The sequence below is a fragment of the Limanda limanda genome, chromosome 13 (genome assembly GCF_963576545.1).
Source record: "Limanda limanda chromosome 13, fLimLim1.1, whole genome shotgun sequence".
Classification (NCBI taxonomy): domain Eukaryota; kingdom Metazoa; phylum Chordata; class Actinopteri; order Pleuronectiformes; family Pleuronectidae; genus Limanda; species Limanda limanda.
The window spans coordinates 9,231,066-9,243,142 of record NC_083648.1 but is presented as its reverse complement, the minus strand read 5'-3'; the positions used below and the strand labels follow the sequence as shown (position 1 = coordinate 9,243,142).

General features: G+C 42.0%; 1 protein-coding gene across 2 annotated transcripts in view; it reads left to right on the top strand.

The window, feature by feature from the left end:
* Positions 1-12,077, top strand: part of LOC133018492 (uncharacterized) — a 36,604-nt gene that overhangs the window by 23,747 nt on the left and 780 nt on the right. For both annotated transcript variants that reach the window (XM_061084862.1, XM_061084863.1), the window contains exons 3-16: positions 5,149-5,316; positions 5,529-5,666; positions 6,054-6,205; positions 6,591-6,694; positions 6,801-6,987; positions 7,665-7,790; positions 7,912-8,055; positions 8,272-8,407; positions 9,773-9,923; positions 10,201-10,337; positions 10,428-10,539; positions 11,175-11,238; positions 11,401-11,604; positions 11,717-11,862. In XM_061084862.1, coding sequence (XP_060940845.1) covers positions 5,149-5,316; positions 5,529-5,666; positions 6,054-6,205; positions 6,591-6,694; positions 6,801-6,987; positions 7,665-7,790; positions 7,912-8,055; positions 8,272-8,407; positions 9,773-9,923; positions 10,201-10,337; positions 10,428-10,539; positions 11,175-11,238; positions 11,401-11,604; positions 11,717-11,862 — 1,969 coding nt within the window. The remainder of the gene's footprint in view (positions 1-5,148; positions 5,317-5,528; positions 5,667-6,053; positions 6,206-6,590; positions 6,695-6,800; positions 6,988-7,664; positions 7,791-7,911; positions 8,056-8,271; positions 8,408-9,772; positions 9,924-10,200; positions 10,338-10,427; positions 10,540-11,174; positions 11,239-11,400; positions 11,605-11,716; positions 11,863-12,077) is intronic.

Genomic DNA, 12,077 nt, shown 5'->3' with positions numbered 1-12,077 from the left:
AAAAAAAGACGTTTGTCAGGCAATAGGATAACATTTCGCTTTTAAACTCGTTAATAAAAAGTTTAAACCATATTTTTGTAATGGATGCTAGATTCCTGCGCGCAGGTATATACGTGAATATATAACATCTGACAGAGGCGAGTCCGCATCGTCTCCGTTACGATGTCACACGTGCCTCCTCCTCACACGCGCGTGTCCTGCTTCCATGGAGAGCAGGTCCGCTGTACAGATATTGCAGGTCATTTTTCTCGGGCTGTTAAGAGTGAAGTTCTCCCGAACTTTTTACTTCCTGGTGCGCGCGGCAGCGGACGCCGACATTGGTCCATGTTTGTCGCTATTGCACATGCGCGACTTTCATCAGCACCTCCGGTAAAACGACGTTTAGTTCAACTGCACGGCACGAAAAAAACACGTGCTATGACGTAACCAACGAATCATCGACGAGTAAATTCGTCGGCGACTATTTTGGTCATCGATTTTTGTCGACAACGTCGACTAATCGTTGCACCCCTAGTTGAAAGGGGTAAGTTTGTCGTTTCATATGATACTTGGTTAGAAAATGAAAGTTGGCAGACAATTGAAAATATGCAAACCTATGTGATTATATGTTGGCGTGAAAGGGGAACTGTAGCCTCCTGGAACACTTAAGTACTCATCTGACTTGTCTTTCTTGTCTGACTTCATCATACAACCACTGATGAGCTGTTAAAGACATGTTGTCACCAGTCAATGGAAAATGAGTTTAGTTAAATTGTGTTTCCTGTCCTAATTTGTATTTTACTGCCAATACCCAAACTACACCAAATTAAGAGGAAGATAAGTAAGAAGAGTAAGTCGCTGAGCTGCAGACGATGGCGCCGAGGATGGCTGCCGAGTCTCGCGCTCACCCACAGCTTTGCTCTTTTTTCTATCTTATTGTTATTTATTCTACTTTATTTTGCATTGTGCAATCCAGTAAAGCTAGCCCTATCATCACATATGATAGAGAACAACTTCTGTCCATCGGGTTAACGATAAAAAACACCTTTTCACCGCCACCAACAACAAACAAAGGAGACTACCCATGGCGCTGGTTACCTGCGATACCTGGAACACGAAGGCGACGAAGGAAATGAGGGTCCCGAGCAGGCGTCCTGGTCCGGCTGAGGAAACGTGAGAACCGGCCTCCTCTACCAACCATTCTTCTGGCTAATGTTCAGTCCCTGGATAACAAGCTGGATGAACTTCGTAGCAGGATGGCTTTTCAACGGGACATCAAGTTTTGTTACGTGATGGTTTTCACGGAGACATGGCTCGACTCATCGATCCCGGACTCCGCCAATGTTCCCGAGGGGGGTCTCCATTCACCGCCAGGATCGGACAATTAACTCTGGAAAAGGGAAAAGGTGTCTGCTTCATGGTGAACAATCTGTGGTGCTCGGATGTGGATATTATTTCTTCGGGCTATTCTCCGGACCTGGAGCACCTCATGATCAGATGCCGGCTTATTACATCCCGCGGGAGTTTACATCGGTCGTCATAACAGCTGTTTACATTCCGCCACACGCCAACACCAACCTGGCACTGGACGAGCTGCATGCGGTTATCGACAGGACAGAGACATCACGGCCCGAGGCTGCGTTTATTGTGGCCGGGGATTTTAACAACGCCAAGATGAGAAAAGTCCTGCCGAGATACTACCAGCACATCAGCTGTTCGACGTGCGGCGTGAACACGCTGGACCATGTTTACACTCCCTTCCGGGGTGCGTATAAGGCCCTCCCCCGCCCCCCATTCGGCAAATCAGATCACGTTTCAGTTCTGCTGCTGCCTTCCTATAGGCAGAAACTCAAGCGTGACAGACCGGTGACTCGGACCATTCAGCGGCGGTCCGACCAATCAGACTCGGCTCTTCAGGACTGCTTCAGCACGACGAAGTGGTGCGTGTTCCAGGATGATGACATCAACACGTACACGGACGCGGTCATCTGCTACATCAGCAAATGCATCGATGACGTCGTACCCAGGATTTCTGTACGAACATTTCCAAATCAGAAGCCCTGGATTAATTGTGACATACATGCTAAACTCAAAGCAAGGAACGTTGCCTACATCTCAGGGGATCTGGAGGAATACAGGAAGTCCAGGTACGCGCTCCGGAGTGCTATAAGCAGTGCTAAGAGACTGTACAGGGACAGAGTGGAGTCTCACTACAAGGGCTCCAACACTAGGAACATGTGGGCCGGACTGAGATACATCACAGACTACAAAGCTAAGACCAGCAGTGCTGATGATGTGTCTGCATCTCTCCCAGAGGATCTGAACACTTTTTACTCCCGCTTTGAGAGCAGCCCCCCGGCTGGGGAGATCGAAGAGGCACAGGAGGACCGTTGCCCCCCCGTCATATCCAGAGCAGACGTGTGGAGATCTCTCAACCAGATCAACACACGCAAGGCACCTGGACCTGATGGCATCCCTGGCCGAGCTCTCAAAGTTGTGTGCAGATCAGCTGGCAGATGTGTTCACAGACATCTTCAACAAGTCTCTGCTCCAGTCTGTAGTCCCCGCATGTTTCAAGAAGACCATCATTGTCCCTGTTCCCAAGAAAACTAAAACCCTCTGCCTGAATGACTACCCCCCAGTAGCACTTACTTCCATCATAATGAAGTGCTTTGAGCGGCTGGTCCAACCCTTCATCACCTCCTCCCTCCCTGTCACTCTGGACCCTCTGCAGTTTGCCTATAAGCCAAATAGGTCGACTGCAGATGCCATCTCCCTCACCCTCCACACTGCCCTCTCCCACCTGGACCAGAGGGACACATATGTGAGAATGCTGTTCGTCGACTACAGTTCAGCATTCAACACCATTGTGCCCCTGAAGCTCGTCACCAAGCTCAGAGACCTTGGGCTCAACATCGCCCTCCGTGAGTGGATCCTGAACTTCCTGACGGGCAGGCCACAGGCGGTGCGGATCGGCAGCTCCACATCCTCCACCCTGACTCTCAACACCGGTGCCCCCCAGGGCTGTGTGCTCAGTCCTCTCCTGTACTCCCTGTTCACGCATGACTGCGTGGCCACCCACAGCTCCAACACCATCATTAAGTTTGCTGACGACACCACTGTCATAGGCCTGATCACCGGCGACGATGAGAAGGCCTACAGAGAGGAGGTCAGAGCCCTGACATCTTGGTGCCAGGACAACAACCTCCTTCTCAACGTCGGCAAAACTAAGGAGCTGATCGTGGATTACAGGAAGGGACAAGGAGTGGAACACGCCCCCCTCTTCATCAACGGGACCCCGGTGGAGCGAATCAGCACCTTCAGGTTCCTCGGGGTCCACATCAGTGATGATCTGACCTGGAACCATCACACAGACTCCATCAGGAAGACGGCCAGGCAGCGGCTCTTCTTCCTCCGCAGGCTGCGGAGGCTCCACATGGACTCCAGGATCCTGTGCAACTTCTACAGGTGCACCATAGAGAGCATCCTGACTGGCTGCATCACCGCCTGGTACGGCAGCTGCACCGCCCTGAACCGTAAGGCTCTACAGAGGGTGGTGAAGTCTGCTCAACACATCACCAGGACGGAGCTGCCATCCATGGAGGACCTCTACACCCAGCGGTGCAGGAGGAAGAGCAACCGGATTATAAAAGACCCCCTTCATCCCAGCAATAAACATTTCTGCCTGCTGCCGTCTGGCCGACGGTACCGCAGCATCCGAGCCCGCACCTCCAGGCACAGAGACAGTTTCATCCCCCAGGCCATAGACTTTTAAACTCCTCTGAACTGCCGTAACTCCACCAAACCAGCACCCTGGGATATTTGCATATTTGCACCAGCACCATAACAACCATATTTGAATATTTGCACTACTGCACAAATTGAACATTCATCTGTAAAGATATATATATTCAGATGTATATATTTTATTTTCTATTTTAAATTTTTGATATTCTATTTCATTGTTATTCTATTTTATTCTTTTTTATTCTATTTTATACTATTTCTATTTCTATTTTATTTTTTTGGGTTGAAATTACTGAGCATTGCTTAAAGAGAGTGTGTGATCCAAGCATTTCATTGACAGTGACTACTTCATGTTATCTCTGTTCATTTGACAATAAAAATCTTGAATCTCGTGATGTGTTTTTCCATGTACACAATAGAAGAAGAGCAACACCATAATGTACAGCCTCACAGTCACAACCAATTAAACTCTTCTCAGTAATAATGAAATGCTGTATGTTGCCCTGCATTACATTACAATTGCATAAAGAGAAACAATTATTTTTTAGAAATAAGAAATAAGTAAACAGTCATTTAAAGCAAAATTGTTTATTGACACTTTGTAAACATTAGTATCTTCTTGGGCTGGGCAAATTATATCAATAATCATCACCACTGCACTTAGATCAAACCTCATGCACAATAACCTTGGTTGGCTGCAGCAATAGACTTATGTGGATCCCATGTATATGGCCCAAACAAGGAAAAAAAATAGTTGTAGTTGTGTCAGGCCGGGCGAAAGGCAGGACTCAGACGCAGAGCGGATGTGTTCGGAGAATGTTTTATTCACACCTCCACACAGAGGAAACTAAAGTACAAAAATAAAGTCGCTCAAAAAGAGGAAAACGCTTTCTTAATATTGAAAATACAAAATAGCAATGAAACAAAAGCGCTCCAAAAGGAGGAAAATCAAAGCTTCATTCTATAACCTAACTAAGACTTAACACTGAAAAAAGGGCTACAAAGAATAATCACTCAATGAGGTAAATCAATAAGCACGAGGCTAAGCAAAAACGACGACTATGACTCTGGCACGGGCTGGGATGACGACTTACGACGACACACTGGCACAAGACAAAGGGAGACGCAGACTATATGAACACATGGGGGAAAAGGGAACAGGTGGACACAATCAGGAATCAGGGGAGACGATCAGACCGGTGACACATGAGGAAGGGCAAGTGACCTGAAACGAGAGGAGAGTTACTTTTCAAAATAAAACCGGAAATGACGTGACAAAAAACACAAAACAAGACATGATCTCACCGCGGTGTGACAAGTTGGAAATGTAAGAAAGCCTCAGACAGCTGTGTAAGATAAATATTGTATCATGTGTAAGACTTTTTGAAAGAATCGGGGGCAATCATGTCTCTATTTTTACAGGTTTGAGTCGCGTGGAAAAGAATCGTTTTGTGGCGTTGAAAAACTCCATTCAACTACCCCAAGGTTCAAATCGCCAAGTTCGAACTGTGGCATCTGTGCAAAAATCAAGGGAGGCATTCTTCCTGCAGTACAAGTACCCTAAATGTCCTCAACCAAAACATATTACAGGTAAGAGGAACAAACCTTGTAATGCATTTTTATTATTTTTATTATTTATCTTGTTAATTCCATTTACTTATCTACAGTGTACAGTATAGGCGCAGATTACGTACATCTGTTTTGTGATTTTGAGCAGAGAGCTGCTTCCAAGCCTAGTCCTGCATAGGCCAAATAAAAGAAGCACAAATGAATAGTCTTTTTCTTTTCTTTTTTTTATTCAGATATGGATCCAACTCAAAACACTGTTGAAGATCTGATGTTGAGGATCTGTCAGCTTGAAAACGTGGGCAGCACCACAGGTGTCTGTCTCTACACAATTGACGGGATGCCCTTGACAGATGATTCTTTCTTCAACACGTGTGAGCAGCCCTTTTACAGTTGAAGTTGCTAGGTGACAGGGGGGTGTACCTCAAGTTCTTTTGAGCAGTTTGAAAACGTTCTATTAAGTTCTGTGTACATACATACAGTGTGGAAGCTGCTTACAGTGATCATGTTTTTGAGCTAATGGGGAAATAACATTGCGCATGCACATACACACTACTTTTCTTTCTCTCTCTCTCTCTCTCTCTCTCTCTCTCTCTCTCTCTCTCATTTGGGGTCAAACAAGTAGAACCACAGTGCAGGCCACAAGAAAACTCATTGTGATATATAACACTTAAGAAGAAAATGTATTGCTCTGTAGCTGCACTTTTTTTTAATGTGCTTCAGTACAAGGACATGTATCTTTTTATTGTCTCTTCTTACAGGGTCCCTGAAAGAGAGATACATTCAAAGTGGAGATATGATCTATGCCATTTTTACACCAAAGGAAAACCTGAAATATGCTCCTAAGACGCTCAAAGTTGAGTTTGTCGAAACACCTGGAGAGGAGGTTATCCGATGCCACATCATGCTCAGGGTGCGTCTTGCTTGTGATACAAGTAATTTTAAGTGATATTCTTAACGAAATTACTAAGTGATGTAATAATGAAACACTAGCAAGCTCAAACACTATCCATAGCTTAGTTTAAGGTTATAATTACTGGTGCCAGATGGGCTGGTGCCTGAGGGGACAACCAAAGAAATACAACAGGTTCCATATTTTTTCTTGAAAATGGAAAATTACTTCTGTTGTAATTAACACTCCAGAATAGGACATGGTGAGGATGTCAACAAGTTTGTGTGTACATGTAATTATTAACATAAAGTGGATTTGGTGTTTTGGTTCTGGTTTTTTAACACATAGTTTATAAATTGAATGGAGTTGAATCTGTATTTTGAATATGTTTTGTTGATTTGTTTAGGGAGACTTCGACGTGATGGTGAACTTAAAAAGCGACACCATAACCAGTCTTAGACTCAAGTTGGCAAATGCAAGTGGAATTCCAGCACACGTCCTTCAATACAAGTAATTCAGAATTACCTCCATAACCATTGAAGTGTTTCTTTTTTCTGTGAAGTCCTTGGTACTCAGGCACTATCTCTGTTCTCTGGTGTGCTTATTTTACTTGCAGAGGTCAACGTGATGGATGTGACAAACTGGAAAGCTGTGGAATCTCTGAGGGGTCAACAGTTGCCTTCTCTTTATACACAGATGATGGAATTTTATTCAATGATGCGTTCTTCATTAATGATGTTGTGCCTTCAGTCCAGCAAACCCAGAAAGGAAGCAGTGTGTTCCTGTCCTCACTTTACGTTGTTGTAAGCAGTGTTGATATTATATTGTTTCCATTCTCTATCTCATGACCCTCTTTACTTTAGTATTGATTCCCCTGTTCAGTCTTGGTATTAACATCCATCTTGAGGGATCTGATCACAAGTTGCATCTCTTAGTGCGTGTGTCCACACCTGACATCCAAATAGATCTTGAATGTGTCCTTTGACTGTTTGGGATCAGAACTCACAACTACAACATTTGTGTTCACAAAAGTAAATTATTTAATTTTTTTATGCGGTCTGAGTTTACAGATGTGTCTGTATGTCAATAAATGTGTGCAAACAGCAAAAAAGAACCAGTCACAAAACCACTTCAAAATGTGGACTAAGCAACCAGATTTTGGGACTCATTCAGGACATGTGTGTTCAGACCTGTACTACTAACCCCAACAAGATGGATGTTGATGATCTCATTTTGGTACACACACACACACACCTCCTTCTACAACAAGTGCTATTGGCTGACCCTGAATAGTCCATAAAAAACAGCTGATAATCAAATCAGGAAGTTGCCCTAGGTTTGGCACGGTGCCTTTGTCCTAAATTATCTCCAACTAATCTGAAAGGTTGGCTTATCTTACAACACAGAAGGTTCGTTTTGTAGGTTCCTTCTCCAATGTTCTTCACACTGATTTTAAGTGCATCTGTTTCTTTACTTTTAGAAAGAGCGTCATTCAGAAATACAAAAATTAATTGGTTACATCCGAAGACTGACTGGATGTAACCCTCTTGCCCAAAGTTTGAATCAGCTACTCAGCAGGAATGAAAGGATGACAAGGAATCAAAAGGTAAACAATATGAGGCAGTATTGTTTTAGCAATAACAAAATTGTACTTGGTTTTGTACCTAGAGTCAATATTTTTTAATGTAATCCTGATTACTTCAAACATTCTTGTTGCATTGCTGCAGATTTCAATAGTTGAAGGCTTGTACGTGCTCTTCAGAGAGCTTTTGCCCCAACTTGGCTCAGACCGAGGGGAGACAGTCATCAAGGACGTGCATGTCTTTGAGAATTCATTGTACTGCTGGGCACATCTCATCTCAAGAGCAGAGGTATGATGATTGTGGGGTATGAGGTAACTGGGCTTCTGTAATTTATAATTGCAACTTTATATATTTTGTGTAGATATCAATATCTCTTAATACAATCGTGGAGGTTGAGATTATTCTGAGCATTTGGTTGTTACTGTACTGTACTTGATTGTATTCATCAATGTGTCCTAAATCGGATTCCCAAGTATTCACTAATGTGTTTTCCTATTTGAATAGCAACAAACATCAGACTTTGAGAACTACGCAGAAGTCTTGCTCACATCTCAAGACAGCAACCGTTTCTGTGAACCAGTGAGAGTGCCTGGAGTGCCAGGTGCCTTTGAACGAGCATTCATTCTCCAGAGAATCAAAGGTAAAACTGGAAAAACAAACAAATCAAGCAACACAAAATTGCACTGACTAATTGATATCAGTCTCCCTTTTTCTTTTCCATCAAGATATATACATTATTCCTTGGGAAACTGGGGATAATAAAACACTCAAGTGCCATCATTTATTGGTCATTTTATCTTTTCATTAAGTCTTGTGGAAATCTGTTATGTGGTTTTTGCCTCATCCTGCTGACAACAAACAGTCCGGGGTGAAAACATTAAAAACAATGAAAAATCATAATACCACCAAACTATTCTAACTGAGTACGTTTTTACTAGTTTTTGTTTGTCCGTCCCATTCCGTCCCATATCTCAAGAATGCCTTGAGGGAATTTCCTCAAATAAATGTTTGCATTGTAAAGGTGATATCTCTGGAACGCCATCAAGGAATCCTTTGACACTTGGCACAAATCCTCACTTTGAGTCAATGATTCAACTTACTTAAATTTGGTAGCCAAATGCCAAGGTCACGTTGGCTTCAATCAATCAATCAATCAATCAAATTTTATTTGTATAGCCCATATATCACAATTCATCTCATAGGGCTTTAACATGGTGTGACATCCTCTGTCCTTAACCCTCAGCAAGAGTAAGGAAAAACTACTAAAAACCCTTTTAACAGGTAAAAATAAGTAGAAACCTCAGAGAGAGCCACATGTGAGGGATCCCTCTCCCAGGACGGACAGAAGTGCAATAGATGTCAAGTGTAGGAAAACATCATCAGGATTAAAGTTTTTAGCAGCATCGATGAGGGTAAACATTTTTTAATACTATATGTCAAGCAGTCCTGCTGCAATCATAGTCTCTGGTCAGCAGCCAGCAAGATCACGATCCAGCATCAAGATGGGATCCACTATAGTCCACAGTCATTGTCCACTGGCGCCAGTTAGGATCCATCATCAGCCGCCGCCTCGGTCGTTGTCCACCACCATCCGATGCCAACGCGACAAAGGATCCTCCATTATCACTGCGATCAGCCGGCACGATACAGAATCCACCAAACTGGATCCACCATTGCGACCTCTGATGCACAATCACAAAGTATGTTTAGGTTTTTGTTGAACCTGATTATCTTAAGATCAGTTTGAGGGAATGTCATCAAATCTGGCACAAACATTCACTTAGATCAAGGATGACCTAAATAGATTTCAGTGGTCAAGGTCACGGTCATGGTGGATTCAAAAAACGTGTTTATTGAAAGCTTTATTTGTAGTTTTTAAAAGTCTTGAATAGTTTGGCATGAATTTTGCACAAGCATTTGTATTTACTTTTGTGAAAATGTGTGTTTTTGTAGTGAATGGTGTTTTATTTTTTGCTTTATTTCATGTTCTGTATTTGTTTATTAGATGGGGTGAAAATTCCAAACTGCACAGAAAAGATTTTGCGAGAGACCTCATTACAGAGAGCCACTGACATTGAGAAAATCCTGCTCAGCTTGCCTCCCTTCATTAAGACCTATCGTCTCTGGATTAATAGTGAAAAGACAACCGGTCAGAAGTATGTACCATCAACTTTTTACTTTCCATTAAACTACTGAAATTAAACATTTATTTTGTTTTATTCAGTATGTGATTTAAAGATGGTTATCAGCCACAAATTAGTTGCAGTTCTTTTAACTATACTGTACGAAAAAATGCATATAAATACAAACTTTAAAAGCCTCTTATTAAGTATTTCAGTGCTTTGTTTTCAAAATACATTTAACAAATGTTTTGTTTTCGACATATGGTTATGCTTCATCCTTTAATGTCTACAATAAGCAATCACATGACAGCTTTCAGGTCCATGAACAGTTGACTTTTGGAGAAATGGTTGAAAGATTGAAGTCTTTCCCTCATCTCAATGTGACCCCACCCCTACATCTGAAGAAGCTTGGAGAGAATGAGGTCTGCCTTGTTCTGCTGAGTGAAGGTACCCAATTAAATCAGTCTTTATAACCCTCCCTTTTAACATGTTTCAAAAAGGTGTTGTGCTCTTGATGTGCTTCTTTTCTCTTTGCAGATAACCTTGGTGTTTATCTGCATAAAAGCAAAGGAGCCACAGATATGATCTTGGTGCACAACTGTCTGGATGGCAAGAGCTTTGAAGTGGATGTGAATGTACTGGCGGCCAAGTAAGCATCCGAATTACAGCGTGCATATAAACAACCAAAATGAAATCAGTATAAATCATTACATTACCTTTAGCTGACGCTTTTTTCCAAAGCGACTTACAATAAGTGCATTCAACCATGAGGGTACAAACCCAGAACAACAAGAATCAAAAAAGTACAATTTCTTCAAAAGAGCAAAACTAAAAGGGCTTTAAGTAAGTGCCATTTAAGTGCTACTAAATTGTTATTTCAAAATTTTATTCAAGGTATAGTTATGTTTTTCCGGTTATCTGTCTGTCCTTTTCCTGTGAACTCAATTAGTCAAGAATGCCTTGAGGGAATTTCCTCAAACATTCACTCCAAGATGAACAGATTCAATTTTGGTGCCTGGAGGTCAACGGTCAAGGTCACAGTGACCTCAAAAAAATGTTTTCCTCTTGAATGAGATATCTCAACACTACTTGGAATGTCTTCAACTTTTGATCAGTTGTCACTTGGACTCAATGATGAAGTGATTATGTTTCAGTTGTCAAAGGCAAAGTCTATTGTGACCTTTATATGAATCTGTAAAAAGAGTATGTAAAAAATATACTCAGAAACTACACTGGTAATAAACATTGATTAACTCTTTTTTTTTTTTTGGACATCCAACACAGCACTGGTGACCATAGAGAAGATGGATCATTTGTCACAACTAGGACTCCAAAGGAAGCCATTCTGGTATAAAACTGCCTGGCTAAGTCTTGGCTTAAAGCTCACTTTCGCATTTTAAAAACACACTTTTAAACTTGAACAAAGAAAAATCCAAATTCACTTGAGACAATACAAAACACACTGTCAATATCTGTTTATTCTGTGAATTTGTTTTTTTATTTTCATCAGGTCCTGATAGATACAAGCTCATCCATGGATGAGGAGTGCTATGGAAATGAAGGGATAAAGAAAATGAATGCTGTGAAGGAGCTCTTTGACAACTTTGCATCAAGAAGCATGGCTTATGATTTCCATCATATCATTGGCCTCGTGAATTTTGACTCAATGGTGAAAACTCTACACACATTTACTGAAAACCTGGAAAAGTTCAAGGTAAAAAAAATCAGAGGCAAAGGAGTGTTCTTTCTGGGAATTGTTGCATCTCATTTTGTTGTGTACCCAGTAACAATGTTCAAAGATTAAGAGTTTTTCATTTCATTTGTAGGAGGTCATCCGTATCCTTCAACCGAATGGATGCACTCGGCTGTATGATGCCCTACAATGGGGCTTGTCTGAGTTGGAAAAGGTCAAACCGAAGTTTCCAGATTGTCGACTTCGCATCATCTGCCTCACTGATGGAAATGATTTGGGGTAAAAGTCCTTCTATGTTCTAATGTGATACACTACCATCTTTTACATATTACTACAAAAAATGCTTATCATAGCTTTAGTTGAGCAGATATTGACTGACGCTAATTTTCAATTGCCAGCCAGCTAATGAGATTGTTGATTCTGTAATCTCTCATTGTTTCTAAATGGTTAGGGGCAAGGATCAACCATTCTAATACACGTATTTCATAGAATAA